Genomic DNA, 17,044 nt, shown 5'->3' on the forward strand with positions numbered 1-17,044 from the left:
CCTTTGCTTAGTAGGGTGGATTTGCACAAACAGCACTGGCAGGACCAAGGTGCAGATTAGTTCTGCAAAGAGGTGAAACCAACAGGATTCAGGATCAGGGGACATCATGCCAAAAAACACAACAAGCAGACTGCTGAAAATGTGCAGATGATAGAAACAGGCTTTGAAGGAGAAGCCGGTTTCTTGTGAGTCCTCAGTGCCAACCATGTGCAGCACTCAGATGGTACCTTTTGCTCTTTTGCAGCTCCAGAGCACTTGTTGACTTCCTGGAGGGCCCAAGGGCTTGCAGAGGAGGTTTAGTGACAGGGGTGATGAGCAGGGCATCCAAAAGCGAACGGTAGACGCTAGGTTCAGAGAGTCTGACAAGCATTTAAAAAGACCGTGTAAACAAACCCGCTGACTAAACAGAGTTCAAGTTGGCTGGGACTAACTGAAAACCCAAATAAATGAAAAGTTCTGCAAGTTCCACAGCAGCATGGATAAACTGAACCTGGAATGACTGACTTAGAAATGCCATCTAAAGAAGTGGTCTCCGAAGTGGTGGGCACACACTCCGATGTGCCAGAAAATCCCACTGCGGAGTGAAAAGCATGTATTTTTTACCATTAAAAAAGGCGTTTATTTAATCTTTTTCTCATCTTTTCTTATTTCTGCTTTTGTGTATGTTTTATAATGTACATAAACTATACGCATGACCTACTGTACTAATATTTTAGAAAGTAATAAATACACATATTGGGAGTGCACATTCAAATTTTTATTTTGTTTTTAAATGTTTGAGGTGTATGACCAACAAAGTTGAGACCATTGGTCTTAATAACCCCTTATAAAGAGTAATGTAATAAAGACATAGATGCAACTCTCTATTGTCTTCAGCATCCAAAAGCTATTTAAAGATACAGATTATTCTTTCGCACCCATATCACTTAACTGTTATTTTCAATTAGTTTACTGACTGAACAGTAACATGGATATCGTGAGGATCAGAAAAGCAGAATTATTCACCAAGGTTCAGAGCAGCAGTTTGGAGCTTAGCTAAAAGGACACAGGAGCCTTGGACATATTCTAAGGAGTTGCCACCCTGCTATTGTGAAAGAGCTGATTTTGCAGTCTTGCCAGGGACCAATTATTCTCATCTGAGCTTGAACTTTCTGAAACTAAGCTATAAAATGTTCCATTTAAAGTTGATGTCTACCTGGCCCGGACAGCAATGGCAGCAGACACAGCAGCAGCAGCCATGCTCTTAATTTTTGATCTCTGCTTGAAAGGAGAAAAAACAGGAACAGGAGCAGGTCCAGGCTTGGGCAGACTTCCCAGAGGACTTCCCAGCAGTACTGTTCTAGCACACAAACTTTGAACCAACAGAGAAAACAGAGAAAGCAGAACAGATTGACAGAGAAAGACTACAATACTAGACTGCACTAACCACCAGAAAGTGATGCTATTGTAGGTTCCCAGCTCACAGAGATGTCAGGGCAACATATTAGCCCCCTGAACACTAACATAGAAAGAAGCAATGCTGATTTTACCTACAAATAAAACTTTGCATTCACCAAGTCAGTGATCAGCATCAATCAGCCTTCAAATTGCTCATCCCAGACTCTCTCTCACCCCTGGGTTTTTCCCACTGAACCCTCTGCCCATGACTGATGGCCCATGTGGACCTAACTCATTCTGCATGGTACTGACAGAAGGAGGCCTGAAAGTAAGTTACCTCCCCCTGCTTTTTCAGAATAAATAATAAACACAAAAAACTTTGGAATATTTGCTGACACAACTTCAGCAGGTATATTTTTAGCCACTTTTTCAAAATTCAGCATGTTCCTCACGCCCCTTTGCATATCCCCTAATTATTACCTAAATTAGAAGGAATGTGAAGAGGCAAGAGCCATGAAAAAATGTGCTGGCTCCGAAGCCATCTCTACAATACTGAATCCATAACCCCACCTCTATCTTAAAATTTCAAGATTATCCACACAATTGCTGTGTATTTTTAAATCTCTTGAGAAATGAACAAAAAACTCCAAACAATTCAATTTGTACAACTATACACTACATTGCTTCTTGGATTTACATGCAGAAATTCTGCCTGAAAACCTTGCTTACACCTAGGCAGTTTGCTGTACCCATACCTTAAAAGATTTACCTTGAATGACTTAAGGATGGTTTAGACTGACAGCTTGAAATTTTACTGAAAGAACTTGTTTCACAAGGAGACATAGATGCATCATGCCTGGCCAAAAGCAGTAAGAGAAAAAAAAGTCATTAATCGAACACCTATTATGCCTTTGGCAATGGTAACTAAAGCTCAGGAGGAATTCATTCAAGGATTTTTAAAAGCCCTCTTTAGCCATAAAAAAAAAAAAGAACAGGTATGGTTTAATATCACTGATTATTAATTACTAGCATGCCAATCTGCATGTTAGAAAGACTCAACAAATGGATTCTTAAAACTAAATGAACCCAGATACCCAAATCCCCATTCTTGTATGCAGTGCCCTCTCCAATAAGGATTTTTCTTATTTTTCTACCCACCCTCTTTTTTTGGAGGGGTGAGGGTGATGGGAGCTGTCTTTCCCTATTGGTAACCAGTCAGAATAATTGATGTCCTGTCACTTCATAAGTTAACACTTGTACTTTTCTCCAGAAACTTCAGCCTACTGGTCAATTCAAAAATGTGCATATTATAACAAGGGTGGCAAACCTCTGAAAGGCATGTGAATAAAATCACAGAATCGTCTAGGTTGGAAGAGACCTCCAAGATCACCTAGTCCAACCTCTGACCTAACACTAACAAGTCCAAATGCTTAACATCAAAGAACCATGTATTATTCACACTGTGCTACACCTTCCCCCAAAATCTTATTTCACCCTTTCCTTCCATGCTCCAGTACCACATATTCACTTCATGTCATCAACTTCCTTCAGCAAAGTCACCTTCCTATCAAATCTCCCACCCATGACTTTAGTTTCTCCATCTCTATCTAAAGGCCACTATGATTTCGGAATTACTTTTCCAATTTTTGTCTAATAGCTACTCTAGTTGCTAACTGTTATGCAAATTTCCGGAGCAGCATGAGAGTCAAGAGATGCCTGTGAACTGCTCCACCTTGACATCGAAAAAATCAGGTGAAACCGTAAGCAAAAATAGAGTTTCAATTGTGCCTTTTTGTGGTGGGTATCCTTGTACCTGGCAGGACGGGGAGGCATCACGAGAGTCGTTTCCACAGATGGGGCTGGAAAAGGTGGCTGCACAGCTGCAGGGGCGGGCAGAGGGGGCTCCGGGGTCTGCGTGGCCACGCTGCACTTAGCAGGGAGCGGAGGCTCTGTATCAGCTACGCTTGGCAGAAGGATTGCTGAATCGGGAGCAGGCAACTCGGGAGTTATTTTCCTAGATGGTTTTAGTTTGACAAGAAGTAATTGTAATGAGACTACATACTCAGTGGAATATTCAGATTTCTCATCTGATATAAAAATACCAAACAGCAATGGACAACTCCTTCTAGCTGGTCTTCTTGTAACTTCTATAATGAGAATAAGCAAGTAGCTCTTGAGGGCTTTCTTTTTCTTCCCTAGGAACCAAACATTCACCGTCGAGGAATTAGACCATTCTGAAATGGATTCTTTGGGACATTTTTTAGAGCTGAAGCTTGAAAGCTTAAAACTAGTCTTGCTTAACCTCAAAAACAAACTATTTGGGTAGCTCAAAGTAATTACTCTAAAAATATACAATATACTTGAATGAGAATACAAGTATATTAAAAACTCTACCTAGCATAAGCAGATCACACTTTAGACACTGTGGCTACTTGGATTCAGATATTTAAAACCTGACCAATTTTAGGGGGATGAGATGCACACTTGGGACAGGCTTCCAAAGGATTCTCAAACAAAAGTTTTCTTAAGTCTGAGAAAGCAGAAAGAAAATTAGCATTCGCCAAGCAATATTTCCCCCTATATTTTACTTCCTCTTGCTTGTAACCAAAGACAACCATAAGGGGTCTGGTGGTTTCAGTTCAGGTAGCCTGGAACATCCTGCTCTCCCCAGCCTGACATTGTTTTCCAACTAAATGAGCAGCTCCTGTCTTTGCAAGGTTCCCTTTTGCATTACAAATGTGATGAGGCAATCTGTTTAGGAAAATTGATGCAGATGTCAAATCTGCCAAAAAGGAGATCTGGCTGACTTTAGGAAAGTACGGCAGCAGTTAAAACAATTCACAACAAAACAGGGGTTTTCAGAAATTCTGGCCTTTTCTGCAGTTGCCCTCAAGTCATCCATAACTCCATAAAACATATTTGTGAAGCTTTGTAAGTCATAAAAAGGGGCTTGAAGTAGGCTAGGAGAAGAGGAATGAATCACACCGGGTATGTGCTCTAAAGGGAGAGCAAGCAGACAGCAAGCCAACTCCAAATCTTATTCAGACATACAAACTTGTACTCCCATTTTTGACTTGCTTTGGCAGCAGTGAGAAAAGGAGTAAGAAAAGACTCTTGGAGACTACAGTTTCGGCAAAGAATATTCTTGGCTGTCTGTTAATCAGAATGTACACAACAAAAATCTGGATTGATACTTACTATTTAAAACTAACTCTTTGTGTTTATGACTATCAGGAATAATTTCATTAATGAAACGATAAAAGTAGGTCTGTATGCCTGTAAAAAGCATTTATATAATAGAGCAGTCTAAAGACTTGCTGGCACTAGATCTGCTTTATATTAGTTTTATTCCTCAGGAAGTGCCAGATTCTGTGGTTTACAGAGTCTAAAGTTGCCAGGATGACTATTTAAGGTGACTTTTTGAAACTTCCTGGAAAGGCTGTAATTGATCCTAAATATTTCACTGTTGTTAAGCTTATAGGGGGATACTGCATATATAAAATTGAGTAATAATACACTATAAATTATAGTAATTGACTATATTGCCGTATGACCAGTTTAAGCTTTCGCTAAAGAAATAAAATGACAATAAAAAAAAAAGGTATTATGCTCTATATGATGGAGTCTGCCTTATAAGCAGTAAGCCGAGCTTTAAGCCAGTAATGAAATCCAGATCACACATTTCGCAGCAAGCTTTCTCCCTTCTTGGTGGTTCAGTAGTGGGTGGTACAAATCACAGAGCTTCAGCCAAGAAAAGATGGAGCCCATTAGGAAAATAAACATCTATGCCAGTCATTGACAGTAAACGTGGGGCTTTAGTGGCAAGAGCAATTAGGCTGGCCTTTGGATGGCCCATACCTGCATTATTAAAAATCTAACACGGCACCCAGCAATTAGTCCCTATGGATTTCTGATAGTTGCCATTTTATACAATACAGGATTTTTGGAGATCAGCTTTGGATCCTAAGGAGTGCTCTAAGTAGCAATACCAGCTCAATAACAAAACATAAACACCAAATATATTTGCTATACAAATGGCCTCTCATCTGAGGAGAGAAACAAAACTATATATAGCTTTGACTGGATCATGCAATTTATGTAATTATGTTCTCCTTCCCACACTCTACGCTAAGCCTTCCTTCTCCAGCTCTGCAAAAGCTGCTCAGATTTCTGCCCATCTTGAGTAGGAAATACTCCTATACATTTTTACTGCTTGAATACATATGTTGGCTCTCATTCTGAACCACCTTTTCAGATTAGTTTCAGCTACAATAATTTTGCCTCAAATTAGTATATTAACCACTGTACCAGTTTATCAATCTCCTCTTTAATATCACATGTGATATTTGAAATGAATTTGCACTAGGAGAGAAAGCAGGAGAAAAAAGCAAACTGTCTCAATATCTTGTAACTGTGGCTGTACCACACGATGGTGAGGAACAAGTTGCATAGTACCTAACACATCAGTAGCTTGCTTCTAACAGGGGCTGCGAAATATAACTGTAATTAAATGTTTTTTAAAAGGTACATTGATAAAATAAATTCTGATATTTCAAAAACTGTATTCAGTAACAATCTTTGTAACATAGCAGAACCTACTGAATACAAATTCTGAAATGATAATTGTGCTGCCTCGAGCAGAAATAATCTAAACATCTGCTCCAAGGAGAGCACTGGCTGCCAGGTGATACAGCACAAAACAGTAGTCCCACGCAGTCTTTCATAGCTCATTTCAGAAAGCTTTCCGAAGAAAGATTCATTCTGTAAAAAGCTGGTCATCCGTATCTCTGTCAAGAGACAGAAAGACTATCTGTATGTGTATCCTGCCATCCCCTCCAGTGTTTTTTTTTTTTATCCCAATGCACAGTAATTGAATGCAAATGTTGATACAAACCTGCCTTAAGATATGTTCAAAGTGTACCTAGCTTAAGGAGGGGAAAAAAATAGAAAGAAAGAAAAGAGAAGATTCATATCTTGCTTAAAGCAGTTTGAAAACTTAGCCATATAATGCATTTGAAAAATGTGGGGGGGAAATCAATGAGAAAGAAAATCATGCTAAACTATTTCTGTATTCCAAAACCAAAACAAAATGCCAGAATTCATTTGTTTTATAAGAGCTTCAGTTAGGCACACAAGCACTATACCTTGAGTCTGACTGGTCTGCGAAGGAGAATATCCATGCAAGAGTTCAGTAAGATAAGAGGAAGCCAGGCTACAAAGGGAGTCCCTTCCAGATTCCTTTACACACCTGTGATATAAGCTATACACAGAAGTCTTTCTGGAAATAACCTCCCACAAATCCTCCACACTTTCAATTAAATTCCACCTTCTCCATCATCTTTGAATGACTATAACAAAGAAATAAAATAAAATAAAATAAGAAATGAAACTGGGGCAAAGAACAGTATTTTAATTTCCAGATCAAACAAGAACCTCGAACTAGGCAGATGGATGGAGAGGGGTGGAATTGTCCTTTCCCAGTTTTCCATGGCTCAAGCTGCTTGCTTGCTAAGTTAACCTATAATAAACTTGTAGCCATAGGTCCAGAAAGACGGTGGGCTTGAATTGCCTCTCACTGGACACAGATCCAGAGCTAGGATTCGGAAAGAACTGGAACTTTGGAAAGATTTGGAACTAAGAACTTCTCAGTACTCAGAAGATGGTATTTGTGCCAGTACCTGCAAGGCATCTGCAGTTCGGTATGTGTCATCATACTATATTTTCACTGGTAGAGATGAAAACCGATTGCTGAATTGCTTTTTATTTCTTCCCTCTAGGGACTGCATTTCGTTAGCAAAGAACAGAAATATTCAAGAGAAGGCACAATGATATTACTTGCTCAAACACACAGAAGCCTTATTTTTTCAGTTTGCATTTCTCTTGAGTATGCACTTCGGTCAGACACCAAGGGAGCACAACCTGCACTGTAGAGCCAGGTAGAGCTGAAGGTGCAAAATATTTGTGAAATAAAACAAGGGGTTTTCTGTTTGTTATCAAGCACAACTGCTGAAAAGTAGGAAGTCCTCCAAGAAAGTTAAATTTAGTGGAGATATGCTTTTGTTTGTTGCGGTTACTGTGAACTATTTAAGGATCTAAGCTGCCCCATGGTGTCCTGCAAATGACCATGCTATCTGCTACTCAGAAGCTGTTCCTGTGCCTACCCCTGACCTACTGACATCTTGTGATGAAGCTGAAGTCTTCCCAAACCAGTTACACAAATAACGAAATTTTGATAACGCCAAATGGATCAAACTGAGTGTCTCTGAAAGTGAACTCTGCTCTTTAGGGAAGTGAAGAGCATGGCAGCAACCTACTAGACAATCTATCCTGGGCAAAGAAAAACCTCAAAACTCCAAAACCATCCTATATTACCTTGTCAGTCACACCACAGATGAAGAACTTACCCAACTGGAGAGACTTCTTGTGCTAACACAGTACTCTTACGTTACCACTGCAAGCAGTCCTGTCGTGCCTTATAAACTGCAAGGACAAGAATATCTGACCTAGCGTGATACATCACTTTCCTGAGCAGGATCACTAAAATTCAGGTTGCTGTCCAGAATTTAAATGACCGTGTCATCATCCTGATGATTATCTTCTGTTTGTCTGTGAAACAGTTACTCTGGATATGGTTTAATACATTTGATTTGATGGTGAAAGGCCTGGAGGGGAAGACATACGAGGAACGGCTGAGGTCACTGGGCCTGTTCAGCCTGGAGAAGAGGAGGCTGAGGGGAGACCTCATCACAGTCTACAACTTCCTCGTAAGGGGGTGTCGAGAGGCAGGAGACCTTTTCTCCATTAACACCAGTGACAGGACCCGCGGGAACGGGGTTAAGCTGAGGCAGGGGAAATTTAGGCTCGACATCAGGAGAGGGTTCTTCACAGAGAGGGTGGTTGCACACTGGAACAGGCTCCCCAGGGAAGTGGTCACTGCACCGAGCCTGTCTGAATTTAAGAAGAGATTGGACTGTGCACTTAGTCACATGGTCTGAACTTTTGGGTAGACCTGTGCGGTATCAAGAGTTGGACTTGATGATCCTTAAGGGTCCCTTCCAACTCAGGATATTCTATGATTCTATGATTTGAAGCCGCATCTCTATGGCCAGTCAGGAAGGCAGAAGACACTGGACCAGATGAATCCTTACACTAACAGGCAATTTTTAAAAGGGGAAAAGGAATAAAGACTACTCACAAGGGGTACATGCATGAGTGTGAGTGTGTCTGTGTGTCTGTCTATCAAGACTTGCAGGTGAATGTTAACAAGAAGTCAGTGCTGGGGTCCCTGATGAAGCTACCAGCCCTTCATCATTCCCAAGGATGGGAATAAAGTGTGCAAAAGTGTCAGTTTGGGGGGTCAAATGTGAAAAAAAGTGCTAGTCCTCCTCCAAAAGCCCTCTTTTCAGATTGCTAAGTCCACCTGTACTCTGATAATCACCTAGCACAAAAAGAAGTGCCAATGTGGTTAAGCACAAGTTCTTCATTAAGAGTATCTTAAACATTGCACTGGAAGTAAAGGACAGGAAACAGCACTTAGCGCAACCCACCCTAAGACAAAACATCTTTTCAAGTTGTTAAACATTTCTCTTCTCTCATTCCCACACAGGAAGAAAAAGAATAGAATCTCTTTTTTTCTTTCTTTTTTTTTTTTTTTTTTTTTTTAAGCAGCAGCTTTGTTTAGTATTAGAACTTCGTGGATGTGTGTGTATAATGAACATTAGCTATCTGAAAGGAAAACATAAAATAAAAAAAATCCCTCATGAACTATGATACAGAATCTGTCAGAAAACGTTATTTACTTTCAATAATAGTGTTAAAAAAAATTTACTGTCACAGCCTTACACCCAAAGATGACCTCCAAAACATCAAGTTTCACTGCCAGTGAATCTATCCAAAGCCAGTGTTAGGATATTTTCCAGATAACTTTGTGTTCTTTGATGGCATCATAGTACAGTACAGTGTTACGAAAAACATCCTCCTCCTTAAAAAAATTAATACTATTTTTAAAGGCACTTTTCTGTATGTTAGAAAAATATAAACAACACTGAATTACTTTTGAGTTGAGCGAACCATTATGCCCCTCAGGAGATGGGAGGGACTCCACTGACAACATATCGATATGCACTATGGGTTTTGTCTTTTTAACAGATCTCCATGAAACTGTTCATGAATCTGCTCAGCTTTATTTTACTGCTCTTCGCCATCCTCTTTCTACCATTACCAGGAATATCCCTAATGAACAGAACATTAATAAGCCTTTTTTAAGTGAATGACAGACAACCCTCTCTCCCCTAAGATAACAAAATCTGGGCTAGAACAGTATATAGACAGATCATAACTGAACGGAAACCACCTCTGAATGATTTACCTCCCCGAAGATGTTGTGGCAAAATGTTCAGCAAGTCTGGGAGAGGGAGCACTGCAATGGGAGGACTCTGCTATCGGCAGAAAAGCAGACGCAGATTCTGGTCTAGCACTGTTTTCACTCCATTCACAGTAACAAAACACACAAAGAGATTTTTAATCCATACTGAAACAGTAAGCTGGACAGAAGATATTGTACTCAAAAACATAAGTGAATTGTAAAAAAATGCAGTTCATAGCAAAATACAAATAGGGGACAAAATGAGGAACAATATTGCTAAGATGTGTCACACTTTTAGTGAAGGTTGGGAAATGTCCTGCTTCTTATAAACTCAGAAAACCAAGCAGTATTTTACACTGATAAATATAGAACACACATATTTGGTATTGTACTATGTGATGGAAACCTTATAGGAAATACTGGAAAAGAAAGAGCCACAAGTGATGATGGGATTTCACTCCTTGAATTTTTATATACTTTTTGCTTCAACTTTTTTAGGATGTTAGTTTTGTGAAGGTTAGAGAATATATTACTTAATATTTTTTTTATATATATATATATATATATTTTTTTTTTTTTCCAGTTTGGACCAGAAAATAATCTAAAACATATTGCACTGAAGGCTCTCTACTTGAAGAAAAGCACCCACCAGAAATCTCACTGCAATACACAAAAGTAAAAGCGAACTACAAGGTAGAGGTGTCACAAGCACAAGTTTTGAGCAGACTAAGGTAGCCACATAAGTAAGGTTTATTTTTTATTTAAATTAGCATGCAGAATTATGAATCTTAATAAAGCAGAGACCCATATTAAGTGCCAAGAATTAATGAACAGATGATTTAGGAAAGACCAGGTAGCAGACCTCATAGGTGGTAAAGGTGTGGATGGAAATTCTGATACAGATGGTATCTCCAAAGCCTGAGTAGCTACGGAGTTTTTACTCAGATTAGTAGAAATATCCTGGGCTCCTGCTCCATTATGCAGATCTGCAGGTACGCTTTACAGGTATTTATAACACAAAGGGAAAAGTAAAAGAATCACATGATTTATGACAGGTTATTTCAGTACTGACCAAGAGTAGGACAAATATTTTCCAGTGGCTGTGGATTAGCTGAACTACAGATCTGGAAAAATCCAGACACATCTTCACTCAGAATAGTGAGTTGACTTTATGTTTTAAGGCCAAAAACCAAACCTGTGGCTCAAAATTAGATTGTTAAAAGTGAACATCAACATACTTTGAAATAGAGTACTGTGCAGTTAGAACTAATCAGTTCCTAAAACATGCAAATCAGCTTTACATAAAGGCTAGACTTTGCCTTTCTAAATTTTAAGTATCTTGCTTAAGAGTTGCAATTTACACATTTCACTGAGGGCTCTCTATTCCAATTTCCTGTGCTGAAAAGAAGTAGTCTGAAAAGAAGTAGTGGAAAAGAAAATTATCCACATAAATATCCCTAGCAGGCTGCAATTTAGGAATAAATAATAATTTTAAAAAATATCTATGTGGCATTTATCTTAGACAATGCCTGAAAAGTTGTAGTATTATTAAATTGGGATATTGTCTGTAGATTACTAATGGAAGACAAATTTCTATTCCAGTGTTTGTCATATTCTCTGTTCTAGGTGATCACGTACATTTAAGTAAATTCATTTATATCAAAACCAGGATTTTTCAGAAATTTTTTCAAAGTTCAGACGCATACTGGGAATCAGACATGAGCTAAGGCATGTTATCCACATCCAAATGGAAAAGCAGTCCATTGTTTTGGAAACAGTAACAAAGTCCAAAATTTAATGTCAACAAGTGTTGTGCAATGGAGATACTGGGTGAAGAGATGACAACTTTACAGCAGAGAGTGAAATCCGTTTTACACATTCATATAACATTTTTGGGAACTAGTGTTTTGTTACTATGAATTTATATTAGGTTGCCTTTCTCAAACTATTCTCATACCCACCATAGACAGACTCCATGACTGTCTATATTTACTTTTAATTAAAACAGAGACTTCTATGCTTTGGATTATTTAGAGAGGCTTTTTCTTCCATTTCTCACCAAAGCAACTCATCCTTCAAAGGGATAAAACTACTAAGAAAGATAAACATAGTGGTAAGTTAAATAGCAACATGAAGGTATTCTCATTACCTCTCATTCAGGAACATCTCCAAAATATAAAAATACTTGAAGGTTAAACCATTCTAACCCTACAGAGAAAACGTCACAGAAAATCTAAGTGATAATCTTTCACAGTTTTCATTGTATTGATATTCTGTGAAACTCCTGACTTCCTTTCCATTCATAAGAAATTCTTTAAACTCAGTAGAACAATTTTCACAGTTTTACATTCTTACTTTAATATACAGTATTCTGTCAAACGATTATATTGCAGTATATGTGCACTTCAGAAATGCTTGGTTTTAATACACAGTACTCAGACAACTGAGTTTCTTGGCAGAGAAAAATCAATTTGATTGGCACTTCTCATCAAAACAGCCTTCAGTGAAATTATCAGTGAGTATTTTCAACATCTGTCCCTAAGGAGTTAAACCAAAAGTTGTGCAAGATGTGAGAAGACTTTTTCTGTCATTAGTAAAAATTTAATTTTACTTTATGATGTGCATCGTTAAGCATCCACATCAGTGACTTGTTAGTGTGAAATAACTTGGCTATTACCTGAGCTCTCCATTTTCTGTTTGGTTTTCCCTAAAGATAAAATGACAAATACAGTAAGCTACTGTACTGTATGTCAGTATAAACAATCTGAAAATGAAACGCAAGCTTAAAATGCTTTCATCAAAGGTCTCAATCCATTTCAGTTCTCACAAGTTGTGAAATAAAAAAAAAAAAAGGCAAAAACCACTACCCTACTATTTCTGCAGAAGTGTTTACAGTGAACATCAAGTCTATTCACAGGACCACTTACATCAGAACAACATGTAGATTTGCTGCACAAGCTACAAGCCAATTGCAATGGTTCGCATTAGGTAATTACAAATGATTGGGCTTTTATGTGTGTATCACAGTTCACCTTTGAGGTTTGAAACTTCTGTGATTCAAAAAACGTTGCAAAAGTTGTCAGTGAACTTTACTTAACTAAGTTCTTGTTTCTGCAGTCCCCCAAAAGGTCAAACATTTTATTAATTTCTGTGAATCTTGTGACAATTCTCAAAATACAAAAAAGACACTTTTTTTTTAACATGATCAGAAACTGTTACTTTGATACTGTTGTACAGTTCAGACTGTTTCTAGTATGCAGAAGGGATGTAATTGTTCCTCTTACTACAACCTGTGAAGGTGTAATGAAATTATAGCTCCTTGCATGAGAAGACTACTCGAGGAGTCCAAGAGACTCAAAAGAAAAGAGACATCACTAAGTTAAAAGCAACTTTTATTAAAATACTCTTCAAGCTTCAGAAAGCATAAATTAATGAATGTGTAGCTACTATAATACATTATTTTACAGGAGAACGATAGAGCCAGGAAGCTTTTATAAACACAAGAAATCCTAAGAGATTCACTCTGAAATAAATAAATACTACTGTCTTATCTTGCTCCTGTTAGAGGCTATGTGTTGAAGCTCTTACAGGTACACGGCAACATTCTGTTTATTTCTTTCTAATTTTTCCATGATATAAACAAGTTACTACTTAAAGCAGCAGAATCTTTATACTAAGCTTGTACTGGGATTGGCAACTGGCATTTTTTTTTTTTCATTTGATTAAAAACAGCTTGTCATCTTGCTCTACTTTGTAAAACATTTACAACCACTCTAAAATCGATCTATTGAAAATGTAGTGAAATCCAAGACAGTTATCCTGGTAAGTACCATAGTCCGAAGTAGATGCAGACAGCCCTCTTCATCCTCTTCCCCACCCCCGAATCAAAGAAATACCATTTCTTATTCTCTTGTTCACTGTTATCTGCTTTCTAACAACCTACAGTAACTCAAACTTAGCAATGCAAAAGACTCCTTTAAGGCAAAAAGAACAGCAACAGCCATCTCCTCTCCCTCTCTGAGAGATTCAACCACCCAAGTTGTTCTGCATTAAATACGTATTTTTTTTGTCAACTAGTGATTAGCACAAAAACATTTTCATCTCATTTTTTATACATCAGTAGGAAAGTGTTAGAAAAGTATAGAAAAGGCTAGAATTTCTCTCGCAGTAAGGCTAGTGAAATATGTTTTTCTTTTTTTTTTCCTTTTCTTTTTTTTTTTTTTTTTTGCAAAGCAGATGGAAAAGAAGAAAGGAAGTGTTTGCATTTTGCTATTGCAACTTGGGTAAAATCACTGGACATTAAGAACACGTGCTGAGACTTCATGGTGCCAGTCACGTAATTTTGTGTATTTGGGGCTAAAGACGTGGATGGGAACCTTTTCCCTGTGGAAAGAAGTGACAGAAGAAAAATAAGAAAGAAAGAAAGAAAGAAAGGTTTATCTTAAGCAGTTTCACAAGTGAGCATGCAATCTCCATGCACTACTGATATCCACACATCTCCTTCCTGTCTTTCAAACTGTTGGATCCAGTGTTAGGCAAAGTCTAACACTGTCTAAAAGTCTAAAGGAAGACTCCCACCAACTGCACAAGCTGTTAGATTTAGCCACTAGTTGGTCCCCATTTTGAACAATGCTTATCCCAAAGCAAGGAGACAGCTGACCCTCGTTCACAGTCTAGAATGATAATATTTTCCAGCTACATCTTGAAATCTGATCCACCCTCGCAAGTCAAAAATGCCTGGTTAGATTTAGGAAAAGAAAACATGTTGACAAGCTGACCTTGAACAGAAAAGCAAACCAGTCCAAGTTTATGGAAAAGCTCAAACTCCTGCACAAACATTAATACCAGACTGCACAAACAGATTTAAAAAGGCCGGTCTATGCAGAAAGAGATCTTGATTTTTACATGCTGAAGTAAACGGCAATAAAAGAAGCAACATTTAAAAAACACCCAGACCTCACACAAATGCAAAAGTAACACACTATCAGTTATGAATTAAGACATGCAAAGTATTCAAGTAATAATGTAAAACATCAACTCACTTAGTCTTCTTTGCAGCTTCATGTTCTGGTTCTTTCACTGCAAGAAAACAGAAAAACTTGACTTTCTACAGCACTAACAGCGCCACCAAACACCAAGATTCTCCCCTGTGCCAAAGCATTCACCCAAGTAGGAAATTACAACAAGGATCGTTAGGACTCCTCAATTCTAAATATGCCCTAAGGGAAATGAGATATGTCTATAAACTTCAAGAGCCCCTTTGCCAGCACAATTGCAATCGCTGGTCTCCGTCCTGTCCCTTGGCCCACTGTCCATGTTGGCATCGAGAAAGGCATGAGAAGGGGGAAAAGGAGTGGAAGTTTGGAGGCATTTCTTTTGGACAAACATCCAGAGAGTTTATATCAGGTGACAATCCAAGCGTCTGTTTGATGACGGGCTATGACCTGCCACAGTGCTGGGGGACTGCAGACAGGATAATGTAAAATTTCAGCCCTGCTGTAAGTTCGGCAAACATACTTGCCATCACGGTCTTGTAGTAATTGCCAACATGATTAATTTATCAATACTCGATTGGAACACAGATACATTATTTGACATTCAGGTCTCATATTCTGCCCTTAAAACAGATTAATGAAGAGAATCCAAAGATAGATAATGATGCATTACTAGACTAGTGCAACATAGGACCACAAAGCAATCTGTTAACTGTCCAAATTCAGAATATTTTTCACACATGTACATTAATCCTCACTGGGGAGATGTTATCATCGGTCTCTAGTGCAATTCTGCCAGAGAACTGATAGTTGATTTAATCAAATCTGCCCCCAGGGATGGAGTCCATTTTCTTCACTGCCTTAATTTTAGTATTAGGAAAATAATAACTTATTTTAGTATTAGCTGTAAAAAGCAGAAGAATGAAATAATCACCTCAGCTGTCCCAGTCTGAACATGACAGACCTCCAATGTCCTGATGGCACTTCTGACAACTTTTACAGTGTTATAGATCACAGACAATAAATCACAACTGGGAGCATAATATGAAATTAAAGTTTCATCGTAAAACTATATGACTGGGAAAGACCACCTCTGCATTTTCAGTTCCAGTCCATAGGACATGTCATTGTAACATATCATAAACAGAGAATGGAAATAAACTGAGGAGCTATGGATTTGTGCTTCTGATTGGTTAAAATCACTGCAGACTTTACACCTTTGTGTGACCATCAAAGATTTTCTACATGCCTGAAAAAGCCTTATTTTTTCTTTGCACTTTCTGAGGCACTAAATTTGAACAGAAGTGTTGTCTTTGTGATGGTGCTAGAGGGGAAAGAAATAAATACATATCTGCCAATTTCTTTAGGAGTAGAAAGGGTATTTTTAAGGTTTATTTAGAATGTATTAAAATCCAAATCAAACAGGAATAATGTCCGGTAATGTATATGTCCTGAGGTATTTAGCAATTGCAGGAGTTTTATAAAAATATTTTCCTACTGTAGTCTTCTGAAACTGTTTTCCTCTAAAAGCTCACCAAATTCTCCCTACTGGATTTATTATCCATGAGATGAAATGTAATAAACGTGACTGAATTGGTTTATTATTTCCCCTCCCCAATAGGTTTTAAAACACCTATCTCCCCAAGGCCATTACTTTTATTTCTTTAACATCAAACTACTCACTGTGATCAGTGCCGGTGATTTGGGCAAGGATGCGGAAGGAGCGTGACTGGGTGGTGCCTGTCCGGGGATGCCAGTCTTCAGTGTCTTCAATCAGTCGCTTCTTGCTGGCATCGCTGTGAGTAGGGGTGTGGTAAAACTCCGTATAGGTATCCACAATGTGCTTCCGCGGGGGGCTGCATCAAAAAGAGAAGAGAATAGTGAGCTAAAAACTTCACAAATCATCTAGTTTAGGGTAACTACAAAGACATTGTCAGAAATGTGGCTTTTCACAGTGATTAAAGGCAGCTTCTGAGTTTGGATACAGCAGTGAGCTCTACAAGCACATCTGAATGCAGGCTCAGTTCTCTGAACCAAATACAGTTTTATAATTACTCTAATCCAACTAAAATATTTTTCTTTGTTTCACTACTGGAACATTTGAAACAGTAAAAATCAGTATTATCAAGACATTTACATATTTAAACATTTACCGTTTGGGTGGGATTTTCCTTGGAGATGACAGAATAAGACAGCAAGAGAAAGTTTTCCCAGTGTAAACAGGAAAAAGAGAAAAAGAAAACAAGAAATAAAGTAAGAAGTTTGAAACAAAAGTACAGCTAATTATTCTACTGAATTAATTTCGTGG

General features: G+C 38.2%; 2 protein-coding genes across 11 annotated transcripts in view; both read right to left on the bottom strand.

Moving 5' to 3' along the window:
* The window catches only part of PDLIM5 (PDZ and LIM domain 5), a 132,189-nt gene that overhangs the window by 36,798 nt on the left and 78,347 nt on the right, over positions 1 to 17,044 (bottom strand). For 4 of the 10 annotated variants that reach the window (XM_080592162.1, XM_080592159.1, XM_080592160.1 and 1 more), the window contains exons 6-7: positions 16,420 to 16,592; positions 14,785 to 14,821 (exon numbers count right to left, since the gene is read on the bottom strand). In XM_080592162.1, the coding sequence (XP_080448288.1) occupies positions 14,785 to 14,821; positions 16,420 to 16,592 (210 nt within the window). Of the gene's footprint in view, positions 1 to 13,117; positions 14,126 to 14,784; positions 14,822 to 16,419; positions 16,593 to 16,889; positions 16,908 to 17,044 lie in introns of those variants that run through there. The other 6 variants (XM_080592158.1, XM_080592166.1, XM_080592163.1 and 3 more) reach the window with 3 other exon arrangements.
* Positions 1,052 to 12,443, bottom strand: LOC308195176 (uncharacterized protein). The gene is made up of 6 exons (XM_080592167.1): positions 12,420 to 12,443; positions 10,605 to 10,739; positions 9,746 to 9,862; positions 3,191 to 3,391; positions 2,147 to 2,233; positions 1,052 to 1,351 (listed from the first exon to the last, which is right to left on the bottom strand). Exons 2-6 carry the CDS (start codon positions 10,607 to 10,609, stop codon positions 1,192 to 1,194), a joined length of 570 nt encoding a protein of 189 aa, XP_080448293.1. The 5' UTR covers positions 10,610 to 10,739; positions 12,420 to 12,443; the 3' UTR covers positions 1,052 to 1,191.

The sequence above is a fragment of the Anser brachyrhynchus genome (genome assembly GCF_964034855.1).
Source record: "Anser brachyrhynchus genome assembly, chromosome: 4".
In the NCBI taxonomy this organism is placed as follows: domain Eukaryota; kingdom Metazoa; phylum Chordata; class Aves; order Anseriformes; family Anatidae; genus Anser; species Anser brachyrhynchus.

Excerpts from the sequence above, each read along its gene's own strand:
- LOC308195176 (XM_080592167.1), bottom strand. Across the intron at positions 3,392-9,745 it reads GCCACAACATCTTCGGGGAG|GAAAATAACTCCCGAGTTGC; the intron begins GTAAATCATTCA and ends AAAACCATCTAG. Across the intron at positions 2,234-3,190 it reads ATGCCTCCCCGTCCTGCCAG|GCATGATGCATCTATGTCTC; the intron begins GTACAAGGATAC and ends GCTTTTGGCCAG.